This window comes from Metopolophium dirhodum, chromosome 7, assembly GCF_019925205.1.
Source record: "Metopolophium dirhodum isolate CAU chromosome 7, ASM1992520v1, whole genome shotgun sequence".
NCBI lineage: Eukaryota > Metazoa > Arthropoda > Insecta > Hemiptera > Aphididae > Metopolophium > Metopolophium dirhodum.
In genome coordinates, this window is record NC_083566.1 from 10,835,024 (window position 1) to 10,857,989 (window position 22,966).

The 22,966-nt window shown below is 29.5% G+C and overlaps 1 protein-coding gene across 1 annotated transcript in view; it reads left to right on the top strand.

The window, feature by feature from the left end:
• The first annotated feature begins 6,134 nt into the window (after window positions 1-6,134).
• Window positions 6,135-22,966, top strand: part of LOC132949022 (protein glass-like) — a 34,820-nt gene continuing 17,988 nt past the window's right edge. Inside the window, exons 1-2 of the mRNA XM_061019769.1 lie at window positions 6,135-6,804; window positions 19,545-19,779. Coding sequence (XP_060875752.1) covers window positions 19,595-19,779 — 185 coding nt within the window. The 5' untranslated portion in view covers window positions 6,135-6,804; window positions 19,545-19,594. The remainder of the gene's footprint in view (window positions 6,805-19,544; window positions 19,780-22,966) is intronic.

Below are 22,966 nucleotides of genomic sequence, written 5' to 3' on the forward strand. Positions count from 1 at the left end.
CGCTGAAGTTTCATAGCCAATTTCACTTATGATATTATTATAATTCATACAGATACAGAGAAGTACCTTCGTCATAAATATATTCAGCCAGACAGTTATTGATTTCATGCAAAATTCCGTACCTGTAACACAGCAGGCTATGATTAAATTCACTCGTCTAGTATAATAAATGTATTATATACTAAACTACTAAATGCTTATATTATTTACCTTTAATTGATATATAACCTAATTAGTATTATATTATATATATTTATAAACAACGTACCTAATATATACGCATACTTACGTGTATTTTATTCACAAAAATAGAGATTACCAAGTACTGAAATCATATTTTAAGTCTCGTATTATGGCATATTTAAAATAATATTAATAAATTATTTATTATTTTTATCTTATGTACTGCAGCTGTAGTCTCAGTAGACAGTAATACCGGCAAAATCGGAGGGTGGTTTTGAATTGTTTATGTATCATCATAAATCATAATTCATAATTAAGTGATATTTTCGGTCTTATTCATCATCGTCTTTGATTATTAAATCTATATATTTTCCATAATATCTATATAGGTAGTAACTAATCATATCACGTGACGTGCCAGCACCATATTATATATTATAAATAAATACCACATCGTATTATAATTATTAATTTTATTTTTGGTAAATGGCTTCAACTACAAAGGTTTTTAGCCAACATATCGTATTATTATAATTGTATTGTGATACATATTATTTATTATATTACAAATTATTATTTATTATATTAACACTGCAGCAGTCTGCAGCCCGTCACCTCTTGAATTCAATCGATCTCTGTTGCATGTCCATCCGCTGCAACAACCACGTTTGTTTTACTGAATGCAAGTATTATAATATATAAGACTTTATTATACGTATATCTTATGTGTATATGTATGTGTATACGTCTAATTAGGCACCTATGGTTGGTTACTCTTTGGAGTGAATATTTTTATTTTATCGCATTTCACCGGCAAAGGAAACGTTATGTTAACCTACCTGTATATACCCACATACATATATATATAAGTACAAGGAATACGTGGCAGAGGTGGCTGGCGGGGTGACCGTGTAACATAATAACAGCCTTTGGGTTCGTTGGATCGGAAGTTGACGTGACCAAGTTTAGTGTTGTGTGGCCTATACGTGTGTGGATATTGTTTTATATCATTCCAGACGAACGACTCGTCCGCAGACATTACCGTCCCGGGCATAGTATCCCATGACGGTGGTAGAGCCGAGATATTATACACGTAATGACCGAACAAAACCACGGCCAACGTACATTTTATGGCCTGGGTATTAGCATATTATATTATAATGTTGTAGACTATAATCGTAAATAATATTATCAACACTGACCAACGAGAATATATCATATAGCTGCCATTATAGCTGGCACCTACGTGGAAAATTATCCAAAAACTGTCTATGATGCAATTATTACCCCTAATTATTGACGTGATGTTATAATTATGTAAATATTAATATAAAACAATTTAGATACCAAACACACAAAATAAAAAATTGAATAAAAACGGTATGCTTAAAAAATACACTATATTATGTAGCACACATTAGTACATTACCCACATGTATAGGTAATTATGGTTTGTAATAAAACAGAAAATACCCAATTAATATATTATTCAAACATATCAAACATTATTATGTCCATGAAATTTTGAAAAGTCTCTCCATTTGAGAGGTCTCTCCATATATTTGTATATGCGGTTTAACGTTTATATAATGAACAATAAGTAATAAAGTATAATAACTAATAAATATTTAAATGTAGATATTAAAGATGTTTAGTAAAAATGTATATTTTATTGCATCAGTGTATTTATATAATATATATAAATATTAGATAAATCTAAAAAAAATAATTACCTATTACCTACCTTACATATTTTTCATTAATTTGATTTATTTCATTTAGATTTTAAAATCATCGAATATATTTTATATTATCATATTATTACTTTTTATGATATCATAATAATTTTAATTTGAAACTAAAACTACTTACCCACGTACAAAATATCCCATAGGCAATAATGTTCGTATATGTCTTCACTCTTCAATGATATAATAGAACTAAGAAATATGGATATAATATTATCTGCAGACTTTTACAGAGCCGCTTCGGGAAACTCAAGCGTTTTTAATTGAATTTTACTCCGGTACTGGTTGTCGGAGTGGGAAGTGAATAGTGCCGTTGTGTTCGGTTGTTAATGTCTAATAAGTATAATGACAAATCAATCGATATTATGGTGTGGGAGATAGCATAATATGTAAGACTTTGAGAAACGGTGTGTATAGTAAAACATACTATACAATTCGTGGTAAATTATTTTATTATTAAACTAAACGTATATAAAATAAATTTAATAGTAAAATCGAATAATAAACGATGATATCTTACTAAAATATATCATTTTCAGTAACACAAATTTGATAGATATTATAATATAATAAATATTGTATTTATTATTTTTATACTGTCATTGAAAAATTAGTTTTTGAACTGTCAAAAGCCTTTAATATATGTCTCACTTTCGTCGTTTAGGGTCTATTTGGCACGTGCTTGGTCAGATGCACAAACACCGCGCCTTAGGAACACCCGTAGAGCCAATTCATTAATGGTCGAATGTTTGAAAAGAAAAAATAACAAGTCCCCTGTGGATATTGACATTGACGAGTATATTTCGCTACTAAAAACACAAGATAACACTTGAATGTAGAATATATTTAGCCGTTTAGGTATCACGGGAGCTCTTAGAAATATAGGTCAATTACAAGATATTGTCCATACGCGATATACATGAACGATGAACACAAGTGATACTATACAGTCCATTCACAATACATATGTTACTTAACAGAATAATTTACCATACGCGTGTGTCGTGTGACGTGTAGGTTTGGTATTATAATATAATACTTATACGTCGTTTAAATAACTTTTAAACTCTATTAAAAAAAAAAAACCCATATTATCGAATCATATTACTATTTTTTAATCGATTCAACTTAGAATTTAAAAAAAAAACAAGATGTATACTTTTTCTACAGACTACGGGTATACATTAAGTAATTAGATTTTGGATTTAAAAATACTATATAATCTGGTTTTATTGAAATATCTTATTGATAACCTATCGAACCGTGTTATAACATAACTATATACATACCTATATCATAATATTATTATAATACATCATCAGAGTTTGAAATTCGATTCAACGAGGAATTTTTCGGTACACGTGAATTAATTGGAACGTAAAGTGAAAATAAAATAATTATACCTTATGGGAACATACGCATATTGAGCAAATGTCATTGGGTATCGTGGGATTTTGAAAATGCGTAACCGCAGAATCTCGCTTTTCTCTGCGATACCGCGTACAGTAATAGATCTTGTCCAACACGAATAGGAATGGAATGGATCTGAACGTGTGACTACGATGTAACTCGACTCGAGTTACTGGGTTGACGGGACATAGCGCACGATGGACTACGGTCTACGAGACTGATAGGTAGAGTGAGATAGAGCGAGAAGGGAGATATTTAATACAAAACAGTTTTAACCCTACGTGTGTATATTTGTGTTCGACTGGTCTCAAATTTCTAGATGGATAAAATATGTAGGAAATTTTTTTTTTTAACCGGACAGTCAGTGGAAGTACCTAATAATTATGCTACGTCCAGGAAGTTTAAAAGTGTTGATGACCGGAAACAAGGTGAACGGTGCACATCCCTATAGCAACCCTGGTTAGGATCCAATATCAGTTATATGTGTCCAAACCCCAAACCGACATCCTCCATTCGACACCAGGTATAACGATAACACCCTTCTTATTGGTTTTTTTTTTTAAACGCATATTTCATACATCCGTAAATATTATATACATATTATAGATAGTAGAAATCGAGTAGGTGTATACTTAAAATTGGTTTGAAAATAAAATGTTAATGATGATTGATGAATTAAAACAGCCTCGGTTTTAATATTATAAAAAATTATGCATTATTACCTACATTATGCATATTTAGCGGGGACCACATATTTTTATAACTTACACCGAATAATAAAAAAATAATTTATTTCTTCTAATAAATATACTTAGTACTTACACAATAATGTATATTATTTAAACGCGCGTTATTATATAATATATATAACCTTTATAATATTAAGTTATAGTTAAATAATTATAATATAACTTGTCAATTTACCACTAATATAGAAATATGCGTTATATTGACATTTAATACTTAGTTGCATTTTTTTCTCTTGGAAAAATTCCAGGAAACTGACTCTCGCCTCCTTAGAAAAAACAATTCTCCTGAAAGTAAACTATACTAGTAATTTATGATAAATCTAAATAAATTATACAATTGTACCTATATATCTGTATAAATTAACATTTTACTTAAAATATACTGTAAAAACAGTATTTTAATTAAACAAAAACAACATTTTCGTTTACATAGATAGTAAATTAGATCATTTCGTTTAGTTAATGTCTGCACGATATCATACGTATACGTACACTATATTAGCTTATTATACCTGCCTAAAAAATAACCAATTATATTTTTTTATATAATTTGATGACATTTTAGCAACGAATTGAATAAAGATACCTTAGCTGTTTGTAAGAAAGAAAATAGGTGGTACCTATGTAATACGATGACTAATTGTTATCATTTTGGTAGTTCTTTTAATTTGTAGAGTACCTACAAATGTATTTGTCTTGCTGAAGTTTACTCACTGTTTTGTCGATTGTTTCATATTGTTTATTTAATCAGTAATTGTTCATAAAATGTATTTTAATATTAGGAGGAAAATAGACATGATTTTAGACCAAAACAATGTTCGAGAGAAAATGTTAACTAATCTTTTTGTGGAGGAAAACAGATCCGCCCAAAAGCTCAATTATTTATAAACGGCAATGTGACATTGTTAATTGTTACATACTATAATTATTGATGGACATTTAAGAACAAAAACGTCATCGTCATCAATAAAAAAATATATAAGTAATATACCTAATAACGCTTAGGTATAGCATATACGTATATATGAATTATATACATATAATATACAAGGTAAAATTATATAATGAATAATAATGGATATCAAAAATACTATTTACAATAATATTATTTACAAAAATACAATTCAATTTATCGAAGATTATTTATTTAATAGCTTATTAATGAAACTAAAAAGATTAATTTCGTGTCTTAACTCATTCGGAATCTTGTGTAGGTACACATATTGGTTGAATATACTGAAAAAAATGATTTCAATAATAGCCAATACTCAATAATATTTGATTGATTCATACTTCATTTTGTGGATGTTTTCTTCAATTTTACGATTCAATAGTCAAATTAAATGTTGGTTGTTATTCCATAAAATGTATTATTAATTTATAATATGTAAAACAATTAAATTCAACTCGAAGTCAGTGAGGTCATTATATATGTGTACACAACACGGTATTATACCTAAATGCATAATCGTAATGTAAATCGGACCGTAATAGGTACATATATTATGTACACGCGTATATATAAAACATCAACAGACTGTACCTATTCAAGTACGAGTATTATTGTTACATATTATATTATACACTTATATATATTATTTGCATAAAAATATCTTGGGTAGGTATATACATCGCGGCGGAACATCTGCAGCCATCATCAAACGTCGCTGACGTAGAAATATCGCGTTACAGGTACGAAGAGTTGGAAAGCATATTAAAAAACTATCTATCGAATCGAACTGAACGGTATATTATTATAGTATATAAATAAATAATATGTATATATACGCATGTATAGTTGTTGCGGTTTGTAGAAAACAGTCGCGCGCGCGTGTACATCAGTGTGTGTGTGTGTGTGTGTGTGTGCGTGTGTGTGTGTGTGTGTGTGTGTGTGTGTGTGTGTGTGTGTGTGTGTGTGTGTGTGTGTGTGCTCGTGTGTGTACCGAGCAATTGATTATGAATGCGTTCGGTTCGAAAAAGAGCGCCAATCGCAGTGCCGGGAAGTGGACACCAGTTGTGGGTGACGTAAGTCGGTGACATCCGAGGACAAGTTGCGGCGTCCCTTCTGCGGTCAACCCCCATCACATGGCATTAATCGCCATCGTGTCGAGGGTCGTCATCGCCACCGCCGCCGCCGCCAGTGAAGTCGAAACCAGTGTCTCACGAGCACACATACAACACTGGTTCGGCTGCTGCACCGCGTTCGTCGCGACTGTCGTGTATTAATATAATATATTGTTAAAATTGTCGACGATTAATAAAGTGTTTTCGAGCCTCATCGTTCGTTGCAAGCTTGTTTTCTTACTCTCGTTAATATAAATCATACAGTCGCATTATTTACATCACGTATGATACAAACAATATCATTTTAATTATTATTATTTGAATAATACCTACCGTTCGCGTTATTGAATTCGTGACGAAATAACATCACACTATACCAGGTACGACGGATAATATTAAATAGTGTGTAGGTATACCTGGTAGTGATCCGATGGTGTCCGTCGTCGTATCAGCCGTCACGCTCAGTCGCCAGCCACAGCATCAACAGCAATGAACAAGTGTCCACCGAATGGATGACGTCGTTTTGGGTGCGGACGCGGAATTCGGTTTTGGGTATAACGAAGCGATGATGACTTGACGCCAGAAAACGTCTGCGGAAGACGCCGATCTGTTGCAGTCCGCACAATTGGACCCGGCCGCCGTTCCCACAGGTATATTATAATTTATAATTATTACTATTCACCTGTCCTGTAATAACAATCATATTATTATAATTAATTATGTATTCGTCCGGTATGCCAATTAATATTTTGTTATAATGACACTCGGCAGAAAATTTTTTTTATTAATTTAAAAAAAATTAACAAGCTTGCGGTATATTGTAGATAAAATAATAAATATATATGGTACATATTTAAATTTATTATTCAAGGAATTATCTATTAATAGCGCTTTGAACTGGATTTTCTAAATTCATCTTCGAATATCCCTCTTTGGTTAACGCATTTCGGGTTTAGGAAAAACCTAAAACAATTTGGCTCTGTCTAAGATAATCGTATCTTATTTTATATATTGGAAATAGAATATGCTCCTAATATACATAGTAATAATTGAATCATAAGTGTGAATCTAACTAAACCATGATCATTTTTTTGATAAGCTTAGCTCAGAAGCCAGAATCGATGTATCTCTGCTTTAAAATAAAAAAAAACCACCCATTATCAGCAACTAAATATATTCGTCTACAGGTACTTACGTCTTATACTTTCTAAAAACGTTTAGGAAATTGAGTTATTAGTAAAAAATGCAATTGTCTTTAGTAAAATAATATATTGTTAACTATAATTATTAAATACTCATTATAAAATTATAAATTAATTTTTGAAAGAATACATTATATGTATTAATGTATTCTATAATATATACAATGTGTCCCGTTAAGAAGTAACAAGCCGGCGTCATATGATAGTAACCTACCTTAAGTTATGAAAAAAACCCCTTTAAAGGGTGGGTGTAAGTTACGGGTGATTCAATTTTTCTTTAAACAAACCTAACTTTCTATACATTTGCTGATGTATCTTTAAAACTTTTCAACCTTTTATCGTAGTTTTTTTTTAAGAAGCTCTTTTACTGTACTATAAACTAACATACACAAACAAACCAGAAATGTACAAATGATTTTTATTAAATTTAAAAAAGTAGAATTATGTAGAATAATAAAATAAAAACTGTAGTATTAATACGTCGTTATTTAGAGTTATATACGCAATTTATTTTTAAAAATGATAATTTTTGACAACTTTTTTTGTCTTTTTAAATAAATAGAAATAATTTGTAAATTTCTGATTTGATTGTGTAGATATTATATTATATTATTATTATTAACTAATAGCATAATAAAATGGCTTTAAAAATAAAATAAAATAATAACAGTTAAAAAGTTATGAAGAAACGTCAGCAAATGTGAGGTAGGTTCGATTTTGTTTAAAAAAAATTGAATCCCCATAAGGCCATAACTAAAAAAATTGAAATGTTAGATCTAACTTTAAAGGAGTTCGAGTTTTTTTTCATAATTTGAATAGGTACCTATACTATTACATTATAAAGCGAGCCGGTGACTTTTTCACTCGACACATTGTATATATTATATAGGTATGTTTTTGACATTTTAATGTCTATATTTTGTATTAAATTCCATAACTAGGTATATATTATCATAACAACTTGGCTTGTGCTTTTTTAGCATTATACGATTATTTATTAATAAAGCATTTTAAATATCTGATTCAGAATTAAATTATTCAAAGAAAATTTAAATTAAATGTAATTTGATCATGTCAACGATTGGTAAGCACGCAGTCTTATCGTAACTTATCAAGAGTAACAAGTTTTTATTCGTTTTTTATAACTGTCTATGTATTACTATGTTGCTCTATAAGTTATAACAAACAAATAATGCGAAAATATTATTGTTAGGTAGATATTTAATAAAAATCTCTTTAAAAAACTCTATACTAAAATAATGTTTCTTCAATAAGCCTATTTGTTTTCGATCATAATATTACATAATTATAATTTTTAATAGTTTTACACTGTTACGAGTGTAAATGAATAATGATAATTAAATACCAAAAATAATTAATCAGGGTGAGCCATTTAAGTGTATACACACAATATTTTGATAAGTTTCAACTGTTTTTTAAATATATTTTGTAACATCATTAGAATGTAATTTTAAAATAAATTCTTTTACTATTTTTATCGTTATTGTTTTTTTGTTTTATACTTTTTTGAATGAAATTATTGATTTTAAATTTCTTAATCCAAAGCAAAATATTATTCAGAGTATTTCAATCTATAAAGATCAAATTTCGGACAATTTAGTTCATAAGTTATAACTCATAAGCATTTAAAGTTTAGATAGTAGGGTGGTACAGGGGAACCCCACAAAATGTTGTCTACTACTCTGCAGCTAATCTAAACTTTTAATACAATTATGACTGATGAACTACATTTGACACTTGTCCGATATTTAATTTTAGATTTTGAGTGGAACGATGAATGTATTGATTTTACAATGATGTGTGTTTTTTTTTGTGTCTGTCATCACCTTTTAGGATGGTATAAATGCTTAGATTTTCTCCAACAGTATCTTTTCTGATAGAAAAGTGAATCTAGTTGGTACTTTGAGGGGTCAAAAGTAAAAATGTCCAAGTAGTTATCAAAAGCGCCGTGAAAAACAAAATAAAAATTAAAGAAAAACGGGAATTTTTACGCAAAATCTGTTTTTGAGAAAATCGATTACAATTGACCGTAGGTACATGCAATTTTGACTGAATGTTTATATTAGCATTTTCTATACACCATAACATTTTCTAAATATTTTGACTTAATTGAGCTGTTTACAAACATTTTCAGTTTCCATTTTTTTAGTTTTTTTTCTGTAAATATCAATAAAATTTCAATAATGATAATATGTTATATTATGTATGTTTAATGCAAACATGTCTTATTTAATTTATTAATAATATTCAAATATATTATAAATTTATAATAAATAGTTACTTTCTATAGTTTTGGTTGTTCACATCGTAAAATGTACAAAAATTCCTGCAGTATAATTTATAACAAAAAGTTTGCTTGAAATAGTTTAAAATTTAAAAAGAATATATTGGTGTTTAAATAATAATTATTACATTTTTCATTGATAGTTCAATGACAATTTATTACATAGTGTTTGAACTAAATACATTATAGAACTATTTTAAATGCTATATAACTAAATTTGTCTAACGATTGAATTTGATAACAATAAATTAATTATTTTCACAAAAAATGCATGTTTTTTACTTTGGTACATTTTATATTGTTTTAATAATTTCAAACATTAGATAAAAATCAACCATTATTATAATACACAATATACATAGGTATTCGTGAAGCAAATTAACAATACGCACCCTGGTTGAAACAATTTATACCTTCCGATTCGGGATGTATAGATATTAGATATAGTTGTATATTGGTTATTTTACTTTTTCTAATAAATTACTTTTGTTATTGAAACTTTATATGCTGGTAACTGGTAAGTACAATTTCTACTAATATTATGAAATACATTCAATGACACTTTACTTAAAGCAGTTAAAGCAAAACGTTTATGTAATTTCGGGAAATTATAAAGAATAATTGAATTAAATATTTTGGTAACAGATTAAAGTCAACTGAGTTATACAATAATAAATAGTAATAATAAATAATAATATATTATTAATTGTCATGCACAATCGAAAAATTGTATTGAATATTCAGATGATCCTTAAAAGTTATAGAGTGTGGCTCTCCGAATCCTTCCAATCCATCCATTCCGAACAGTGAGTGCTGTACTGCTGTATAGTTTCGTTTAGATCATATAATATATTAATATATTAATATAGGCATTAGGTAATATAGCAATTGGCAAGTAGCAACACCGATTTAAGATGTTCAAGGCCTGATAGTGTAAAAATTAAGTGAATTTACCTCTTATAACATTTAAAGGCGAGATTATTATCCAGGGCATATCATAGGCTTTTTATTATTTTTTAATTTCAATGCGAGTTATGAAAATTGAAAATTGTAAATTGTTTGTACAACTATAAACGTGATCGGCTAAGCGTATGATTTGCTGTCGTATGTGTGTAAGACGGAGACAACATAGCGGGTGTGACATACTCTTAAATCTCATGACCAACCCAGGTCCTGCAGATTCATATTATGTACTCGTATTACCTAAAACTATTCAATAAATAATAATAATAATAATAATAATAATAATATAGTACCTATATATATATATATATTATATATTACCATCGATTACAATAAGTCAATAGGAAAATGCGTTTGGATTGTTTGTAATATTTCGGGTGGAGAACTAACTATACAATTTTCGCTGTAGATGGGTCATACTTTATCTACCTATATTAAATTGTTATTGAAGATTTTTGGCACTCTAGACAATTCCTAGAAAGGAATGAACCCACATGTAGTGTTCCCGGTAATTGCCCATCCCTAGTTTTGAACAATGACAAAATAGGTGGTGGTACTCTGATAGTCCATGCATTAATGGGTCATTGCATGGACATTGCGTCGATCCGAGCATAAAATTGCCTATATAAATTGCCTATTTAAGCCCTCGTTCCCCTAAAAAAACAAAAGATGATAACATTGATCGAATAATAAAATAAAAAAAAAATTATTAGTTTTATAATAGCGGGTATTATATTGATAAATCATTAATTATGACAAAATAACAAAATAAGTATATACCACTGATACTACATTTATGATAACACCTGAAAAACAGAAATAGACGAAATTACAATAAATAACGAAAAAATTAAAGACAAGCTCTATATTTGGTATGGTTAAACGCTAAACGACCACATATAATATGTATAACTGAAAAAAGATGTAGGTAGCGTACATAATTAATAAGCAATGTGACAAAATTATATCAAGGAAATTATTCCAAATTATCATCAGATATAGGAAAATAAAGAAAACTCTGGAATCTCAACCACCGTTTTATTAGTATTAAAAAAATAACCATCGCAAAAGCGTAAACTCATCCATTGAGGGTAAATATATTAGGATATCATTACAAAATATAACTAAAGAAGGAATAATATATATACGTTCAACATAGAATTTGTTATCAAAGTTATATTTAAATGGAACAAACATGTGTAAACCATTTTTTTTAAATATCACATTTAGTGCAACATAGGTAATAGGTATACAGTAAAACCACTGTTAACGGTCACCTCTATGTAACGTTAATTTTTTTTGATCCCGCCAAGTGTTATGGGAAAAATATATTAATAGGTACCTCTATATAGCGGGCACACTTAATAACGGTCAAATTATATGATAAAATAATAGAAAATATGTACATTTGTATGGTTTTCCCAAATTATTTATGCCAGTTTATAGTTAGTATCTTATCGAACTTTTACAATAACGTTATGGACACACCGGGTCTGTGTATTTTATTATGTTTCATTATAGTTGTCAGTGTCAGTTGAATACGTTTCGAAGTGCGTAGTTATGATGACGTCCAAACAAAAACACCTAACTATACCAGAAAAAATGAGGCTGTTAGAATATTATGAAAAAGAAAAAGCAAGCAGTTTGAAAATAGTCAAAATATTTTGAAAATTATATCAAGTATAGGAATTTATAAAAAAAAAACATATGATATAAATTTCAAGTGTCTACGGTTATTCGATTTTGAATTACAAAAAAATAAGAAAATTGCTTCTTGAGAAATCGAGTAAATATCTAATGTTGTAAATATTCGAACTCCAAACGCTCATATAAATTGAATTTGACTTTCTTATAGACATTTTTTTTTGATAAAGGTTAGATAATCATATAAAGAATTTAGGATTATAGTTTCAAATCTTAGATTTAAAACAAAAACTTTTATAAATTTCTAACTCAAAATAATTTGCAGATTTTCGTGAATTTTAAATATTTTGTAAAATATAGAAACTTAAAAATCAATAAAAATTCCGGTTTTGGGTGGTAATAAAGTTATATTTGCGGTTCAAGGGCAGGTTTGATTAATTTTTCCTGGGCCGAAAAAATTCGGCAGTCCTCCTCTGAAATCTACTTAGTAGATTCTACTACACCTTCACATTTATATCAATAGGTGCATAATATTATATTATTGTCGCTATAATAAAATATTAATAATACACCAAAGTGTTCAAACCATAGGCGTGCGCCTATTGATGCGCCTATGCAGCTGCATACCCTGAAGCTCTTTGAAGGGCGAAAATCGACTCTGGAAAAAAACGTTTTTTGCGCTAGAAAAATAACAAGTATATTAAAATATTTTTAATGATAACAAAATATGATTAAATACGAGGGAAAATGATATCAGACTAACGGCAGGGATAACGTTTGATTCACGTATTTATATAATGATAATAAGGTGATTGCAATGCTAACCACCGTTTGACGTGTGAACATACGTGAACAACTAACCCTTATAGTTTATCTAACTACTAAGTATTTGCAAAATGCATACTTTTTGAATTTGTCATAGTATTTGTTACAATATTTCAGTTTTTATTTTTTAAATAAGAATATTGGATTTCATAGTCAATCAATCGATTTGTCAATACTGAAAAACTCGAACCTATAGTAAAGTAATTAATTTAAAATATTCCCGATCCCGAAGACATCAATGATGATTTAAAAAACGTTACCCAACGCAGAATGGTGTTATGATAAATTATAATTTTTATTTATATGACAACGTTTTTTTTTTGTTTGTTTGTACAAGTTGTATGATTATATATGATTTTTTTAATTGAACAGTAAGACATTTCAATATTTGCGTATTGTGTATATATTTTATCAGAATTTTAAATGCTTAAAATAACTTTTAGGGGGCGCCAGTGGCAGCTTTCTGCATACCCCGAAAAAGAGACCTATGGTCCAAACCCGTGAGCGTGCCGAGGGGGGCGTATAGAGAAGCGTGGATTTTACAATAATAATAATAACGTGATCGAGAAGTAAATCATAAAAACAAATATGATCGAGAATAAATAGCGCGGACCAAGATCACGATTGATAGCTACTTGGTACGCCCGCCAACCGACCAACACCATGCGACGAGTGAGAGAAAGTTGCGAGGGACTATTTAATAATAATAATAATAATAATTATAATACGCCACAGTGAACAATATAATTGTCCAGGGTACATGTCTTCGTTGCCCCGCGTGCCCGTCAATATCGCCGCCAATGAGCGGAAGCCGTACGCGAAACGAAGCGATACGCGCGCGCGTGCCAACAGCTAACCTAACCTAAACAAGACGACATAATAATTATTTATTATACTATATTATTATACACGCGCGCTGTCCCTTTTCGGATACATGTATATATTATAGTCGTCATGACAACGGTCAGACAACCGCCCGGCCGGCCAACTGCAGCCGGGCCAGCCAGGGACTATCGCACGCCCGCCCCCTGTCACGACCCTCGTGACGATGCGTAAAGGGCGCTCTAACACACCCTCTTCTGCTCGCTATATATTATATATCGTGGTGTGTATTGTGAATTATCGTCGGAATTCAAAGAAAATAAAAACACCATTATAATATTATGCTGCACGTAAAAAAAATATTTTTATACAAAAACATTTCTGTGAATGTAATAAGTTATGAACCGTTATTGTTGCCGTTGTTGCTCCCCGCAGTCCGACACTCGTACGGATTCATTGTCTTTAAAAAAAAATATAAATAATATACGTTTTTACAGGAAAAGTATATACAGAATAATGCAGTGTTATAAATTATAATGTTTGCAAAAAAAACTCGGGTTGGCGAGGGTTTATTTTAATTTGGCGTTTGCTTCATCACAGTTTTCTTATCGATAATATAATATAGTATAGAGCCACATTATCTATGCAAATATTTTTCTGGATAATAATCAACATTTGGGGCCGTTCTTACAATGTCCGTTAAGAGGATGTCAGCCCACCATTTGTTTTCTCTCTCTGACCCACGCGCAACATAGACAAATCGCATTTGCGCAGAATCGTTTTTTCTATGTTTTTAAGAAATTTCAGAGAAAAATCACCGATTACAAAAAAGGTAGAGAATATTATTTTAGAGGGAATGACATATTGATTTTATATTTTATTGTTATTTGACTTTGTATTCGACTTTCAAAATAAACAAAAAAATTTTGTAAATTTAAATTATGTTTAAATTGTCTTGAAACAATATTTAAAGAAATCGATATGTCATTCCCTCAAAAATATTACTCTCTATACTTTTTATAATGATTGATTTTACTCTAAGATTACTTAAAAACATAGAAAAAACGATTCTGCGCAAATGCATTTTGTCTATGTTACGCGTGGGCTAGAGAGAGAAAACAAATAGTGCGCTGACATCCTCTTAACGCTAACCGGCGGTTAGTGAAATATTTAACCGACTGTCTGCAGATTACGGATATAATTCTGTTGGTAATAAAATCCAACCGTTAGGTAACATTCACTTAACGGAAACTAATCACTTAAACGGGGATGGTAAGAACTGACTGTTGGTAAATATTGGACTAACCACCGGTTAACATTAACGGCCACTAATGGACAATTAACGGACATTAATTAACTAAGGTAGGTATTAGCTGTTTAGCTGTTTTAATTTCTATTTTCAACTATCGTGTATAATTCGTGGATTAATAGGACCAAGCTGCACACGGCATCAATACAAATTAAACAAAACTATGTAAATATGTTTACGCAAAATATACGAAAGGCATTAAAAAGATATTTTAGAGTAAAATTATGTACAACGTACCGATAAAGAGTGTAACAGAAAGACCTGACAAAAATGCGAATGTAGCATGCTGCAGGCCAAATTACATCACTTTAAATTGATACAGACCTCTAGGCGTCCAAAAAGCTGTCAATGGGTGTGTTTCCATGGTTTGGCTGACGTGTAGCCAAAAAATTTCTATTAGAGGGGCCAACAAAACCTGTATGATGCATGAGGGCCGTGTCGGCATATATAGCCGTATATTATTTTGTCCATGATACCCACCTATTTTCTTCTATGAAGTGGCGTCCGCAGGGGGGGGGGGGCTAACGGGCTGAAGCCCCCCCCCCCCCCCATTGCCTGTATTATTGCTTAAAAAAAAAAATATATTTATCATGTTTCAACTATCAACTATAGTAAGCAAGACGTAAATTTCATATACGTCTTACCAGAATGAATTAATTTTTTAAAAAACATTGTATTTGCATACCAATTTTCCTAAAATTATCTGTAATTTTTCGGTAAAAGTATGAACTACTTATATGAAAGACCTTGTATTAAATTCTCTAGTCTTAGCTCATACAAATTGAATATTATATAAGTTTTGAACTACAAATTAACTGTGGTTTTGACGAAATTTGAACTTTAAATGCTTATAAAAATAATCATGATGCCTATGTATCGTTAATATTTTAGCTACAATAAAAACTTTCGTGTTAATTTTTTAAGCTTTTTAACCTGATAAATAATTTTTTATTGACATTTATAGAAAAAAAAAAAAATTAATTAGGTAATCAAATACAATCCAAGTGAGGACGGTATAACCAAGCTGGTTACCAAACAATTTAAATAAATTTCCTCCAATTATTTAAAAAAGCACTAAACATTTTTAATTTTAACTCCAAAAAGTACCAATAATAGATCCAATTTGCTCCCAAAAACATACATCGAAGCTTATGATCAGAGAATTGTTTCTAACAGAAAAGTTGAAAAGTTACAAACATTTTAAAATACCTCAAATAAACGCCTGAAGTTATTAGACTGGACAAAATAAAAATAAAATTGCAACTAATTTTCAAGCCCCCCCCCCCCCTCAATTTAAAAATCCTGCGTACGCCACTGCTTCTATAAATAGACCTAATATTTAACTGTAAGACAACGTTTTCTACGAATATAAAATGTAATATGATCCCACGCACTTCGTTACCCGTAAAAACTGACAACTCTTAAAAAAATTGTAATTGTTCAAATCCTTTTGGGTGTAACTATTGCTACAGTAAGTGCAACTCAGCCACCCTGGTTTACGTAACCATTTATGAACAACAATGTCCATCGTAAATGTTTTGAGCACCTCCAAGGGTTGGGCCTACCGGGCCCAAATGTGAATCTAAATTCTAAACCATTCAAAGACCCACTCAAGCGCACACAAAAAATGTCAGCAAAATCGGTGCAGCCGTTTGGGAGGAGTTTGAATACTTACACACGGACAGAAACAAATATATAGTATTATATATTATAGCTGCATAAGTTATATAATAATCAAAATTATAATAAATTATATTATCGAATAGTTACCAATTTATCACAATAGATTTATTTTATGTGCAATTTTATGTGTGAATATGAATTTGGGGGTGGCGGCGCCGGACCAAAGTAAATTTAAGGAAAGTAACATAGCGACGTGCCTGAGCATCCATTTTTTTTTTAGTTATGAACCGACGATGTCGCAGGAACTGCTTTTGCATTACTTCCGCAGTTCCGTAGCGCAGCTATCGTTTATTTAATAAATATGAATGTTACATTTTATTAAAGTTCACATCGACTTTTCGTCATAGTGCGCACATTAAAGTTATGGATAATGTTAGTTAAATCGTTCTAATATAGGTATTGTTGCAAGATGACAGTTGAATAATAATTAAAATACAAAGTCACAATTTTTTTTATATGCATTTAAAGTTTTGATTTTGACAAAAGGCCTAAAAATCACGAAAATGTGCAAATTATTTTGAGTTGAGAATTCATAAAAATTTTTCTTTTTCAATCTTAGATTTGAAAATGTAATACAAGATTATCCATAAATTTTTACAATATTGGATCTCAAGTAGCGATTTTCTTATTATGTTGTAATTCAAAAACGAATATAAAAACACTAGATATTTGAAATTTACACCATATAATTATTTTATCAATTCCTATACTCAGAGAATTTTTTAAATATTTTGACTTGTTTTGAGCTGTTTTATTTTTTTAGTTTTTTTTCTAAAAATGTCAATAAAATTTGTTTTGTTTCAAAAAGCTTTAAAATTTAATACAAGGCTCTTGATATATTGTTACAGTAGCAGTTGAAAAATATTAAAAATACATGGGCACAATTTTTTTTTTTATAAGCATTTAATGCTTGATTTTTGGACAACATTTATCAAATTGTAAATTTACAAATTATTTAGTAGTTAAATATTCAAAAAATGTTGAACTTTTATAGCTAAGGGTTAAAAATGTAAAACAAGAAACGTAAATAGGTTAATAAATTACTTTATTCACAATAATATCAAAAAATATACTTAGTAATAGGTATATTATAAGCTGACTGTCAGTCTTCCCTCAGAATCGTTTTTCGTATACAATGATAATATTATATCATTGAATTCAAATTTAACACCATCCATTTGTGATTCACTTGTAAACTACTGTACAGCAGAGTAACACCCACTTGCCCACCTTTTGTATATTTAATAGTGAAAACTAAAAATTTTTATTAAAAATTTTCAACGTAGAAACAATTATTTAAGTCATGTTGTTAATTTTTTAGGTTTGTCCAAAATGTCCAAATTTTTCAAAGACTCATTTATTCAAAAAGTAATAACTTACCTATACTAATTTATACTTTTTAAATTTTAAATGTTTTTACAACTGGATAAACACCAGGTAAGTTACTAATAAAATTAATGAGATTTAAAAAATAAACTACATGACTTAAATAAATGGTTTTACGATCAAAATTTTTTAAAAACCAGATTAACAAATTTACCATTTTGATTTAAAAAAATATTTAATCAGATTTAAAATTTTTGTTTTCATTACACTAACATATATTATATAAAAATAAAAATAAAAATTTGATATTCTACGTAGAGCACAAGAGTTAATATACATTATATATATATAAAAAAAAAATTGAAAAATAGTGATCAGAACAAAAGTTCTTCCTGTTGGCTGTTACACCCGTATAAGTGTATAACACTATAATATACACAATATTAAAATTCATAAAGTAACAAGCCACTAATATAGTTGGGGACCACTTTGACAATTTTTGTATACGTTGAATGTTGATACTCCCGACTAGCCCCGACGATGTATACTATAAATCGAAACACACACAATTAAAATATAAGCACTTACTTCACACCGCAGTGTTCTATACAGTGATCGTATCAACTATCAAGGCGATCACCGCCGAAGAACACCCACTTTCCGTCTTTTCTTATTTCTTAATATCTCAGCATACCCCAGGCACGTACACAAAAAAATCAGGGGGGAGGGGTGTTCACTGATAATTGATATAAATAAATTACACAACTATTAATTTTCGGAGGGGAGGTCGAACCCCTAACCCTCCTACCCTGTATAAGTGCCTGGCATAACCTATGTTTATTTACATAATTGTTATTGGCAAACTAATATTTACTGACCAAGGATTTGATATTTTGGTTAGTTACCTATTAGTTATTAGTTATTACTTATTACATACATATAGGTATCTAATTGTTTTCTTAACTCCGTTGTATATACCTACATAATATTATCGAATGCATATAGGTCATACAATATGTGTACCAAAATAAAGTGTAGGTACGTATGGAAAAGAGCAGATAACAGGAATTATTATAATATCGTATATTGTAATAACATATTGTTTATATATACATTTCAACTAACCATTAAGTGTCAATACCTTAAGATTGTAAAATCGTTACAAGAATAGCGCATACCTATATGTATGAAATTAATATACCTACAGTAAGAGCGTATCTATATATTATATAATAACGAATAACAAATATGGGTATATTGTGCATTTAATAATAGAATGTTATGTAATGTTTGTCACGTGTTATTTTTCAGGGGAGGAGACGGTATGGCCGGGGGTTGAGTGGGCGTCAGTGAGGGGTTCGATGGATTGGTGCGCAGGTGGCGAAGATTTGCTGGGCGACCCGACGCTGCTGGTGGCTGCGGGAATGCTACACGGGCCAACGCAATTCTGCACAGACACTTGCTGTACGCCCGGACTGGAGCAGCCCAACGAGCAAGCAGTTCAGTTCCAGCAGCCAGCGATTGTTACAGTTGGCGGTTCATACAGGTAATAGAATTTTTTTTTTTCCATTAAATAAACAAACGCAAACATTTTTTTCATCTATTCAAAGAGGGGCTTAACTAACAAAATAAATTTTATTCGGCATGGAAGCAGTACCCAGGGACTAAAATTGTCTGTAGTACAAAATGTTGAGTGTGGAATACGAAATTAAAAATTGTGTAATGGCCTGGAATAATTATAGTAACTTTTTTTACAGTTTTTTCTTCATTATAATTGAAAAATTATTTGATGTTAATAAATACCAATAATATCCCCTCCATATTTAATTTTAGCTATCACTTGATTAGTTAAAACTGATAACAGATAACGTTAAGAAAAATTAAGAAATGAGGGGATCACACATTTATACCGGTACAATTGTTTTGACTTCGCGAGCTAGGTCAGAAATATTATACCGGTGTAACAAATATTTTAAACCGGTATCGCAAACAAATTTCTTTACTTTATATCGGTTAGGTCTAGAAAGAGAAAAATAGAAATTGACTACTCTATATTAATGTGTATGGATTAAATACATTTTTGGAGGTGTGAGGGGCAAAGTCCCCCACGGTAACTCCAAGTTTAATATAAAGTGTGTATAGTACGAAAACAATTATATTTTAGCCTCTGTAGTACTCCTACTTATATGATATTATTTGGTTGCTTTTTGATCAAAAAATTGTGCCTATCTATAGCGCTTGTACGTTATGCTATACAAATTTTCGAATAAAATATACCGCTACGATTTACAATCGTGCCTCTGTAATCACAGTCCCGATCATTTCGGAGAAAATTTCCGTGGTTTTTAATTAAATTTTATGTTTATAAAAATCAAATCATTGCATATAATAATATTATATTAATATAAATATTTAATTGCATTTAGATTTTGTAATTCAATCAATTATTTTGAATATTCTAGAAAAAAATAATGAATAATAATTATTAAACAATATAATATGTGAAATTAAATTTATAAGGAAAATATTTGTGTGATATTTTAATATTTGTATAGGTACCCGCATAGCCACATCCTTTTCACCCTGGATCCAAGATTTTATGATACCAATATTATATTATTCACATAATATTAACAGTTTATTTTACACTATATTGTCTATAATATTTATTAATATATATTAACATTATGCTATCGAACATACTCTTAGGCGTGCGAACGGGGTCGACAAAGTGTGCAGTTGCAGTTGCACATATACAAAACATTCAATTTTTTTGATTTATTTACTAGGTTATATTATTATAATTGTTATAATTAATAATTACAGGTAAAATGTATAAAAATAGGCAACCAATCTGTTGTACAGTTGATAAGTGTCGAGTGTAGCCGTGTAGGTACCTTGTCAAAGAGTAGATCACTTTTACAGATACATCATGAATAAGGCTCGGAATTTATAGGAACTAAAAATGGAAAACTATGCATGTAATAATATGCACGAAAAAATTGTAAAATATGCATGAAAAAATGTAAAATATGCAAAAAAGTTTGATAAATATTCATATAAATTCAATACTCCAAATAAATCATTTTATGTCGTTATTAATTTGCACTAAAATAAATTTAAATTTTGGAAAAATAAATTTATAGTATTTAAAATATGGTGGAAAACTGTATGAAATTTTTTTATTTTATTGAACAGAAAAAAATAGCTACAATTAGTGAAAAAATATATTCGAAAAGATAGTACATCGAAATATTAGCATCGTTGTTGTTAAATAAATAGTCGACTGTGTCGATAACAATAAATACCTATACCAATACTAAATAATATTGAGCTACCTATACATTTAATGTTATTATTAAAATACACAGCATACGATAGAAAAGGACCATTTTTATAGAAAATACAAAATATGCATAAAATGCGTATGAAAATCAAGAAATGCACACTTTTTCCCTAAATTTGACAAAATATGCAAAGTACCTAAGCATTTTAAATATTTGATTTTTAAACTGACCATTGTATAGCTCAGTTTTCTAGCTTGGTATGCTATAAACTGATATGCAACTTCCGAGCCCTAATTATGAATGTGTTAAAGTTCAATTCAATGTTAAATCATTGTATACGATTAAAATCGAACCAAGGGAAGACGGTCTAACCTTTAGGTAACCAAATGGTTATTTTATTAATTAGGTATATTAACATATTAATGTATTTATTTTAAGATTTTATCCAATTGTTTTGAATTTTTCTTTTGTTTTTGACACAAAAAAGTAAGTAGAAACTAGATCCGATTTTCTACCAGAAACATCCCTTGGATGTTGATTTTTGGAGAATTTTAACTATATTGAAAAAAGTGTGTATCCACAAAAAAACCCGCATCTAATTGTAAAATCAATACACTCATCGATCGCTCGCTTAGAATATAACATTTTAAAAATACCTATTTTTGTTTTTATAAAAATTTAACTAAAAAAATAGTTGATAACCTATTTTGATTTTGTTTTTTTATATTCTATGTACACACTTATGTACCCATTTAACGTCTTAACGTTGCAGTTTACTCATTAGTCATTGGGGTTTATACTAAGGGTGACCAACGATAAAAGAATCGCGAGCGGCGAGCCGCACAATATAATGGAAAATAATATGAAGAGCAGGAACACGAATAATACCTATTATTATATTAATAAACATTTTAAGACGCGAGTCACGGTTTGGCACCCCTAGTTTATACGATATTGATTATTAGATTATAATTTATAACTAAAAATTCATAGTTTCATACATTTATACATTAATTTTATACAAATATTCCTGCAAAAGGAAAGTATTGTCAAAAATTATTTATTTTTTAAATATTTTAAAAGAAAACTTTCGATATCAGAAATGTATTTATCATGTTTTTTACCTATTTTTCAATACATCTCACATTATCTAAATCATTAAAAAAATTAGAGGTACAAAAGAAGATCTGTCCTGAAAAATTATAAAAATGGAAAAGGTCCTTTTTGAATTTAAACCCCTTAATTTATTTTCAAAAACAGAAACCATTGGTAAAAATATTTAACATATGTAAAATTAAATTATATATATATATTTTTAAATTTAATAAATTTAATCGGGATTGGGAATCATTTTGTTTTGAATTCTTAAGTTGACATTATAAAAAGGTTATTACTTACTTATTTTTGAAATGTCCATGGACAGGTAGTAAGTTAGTAATTGAGCAA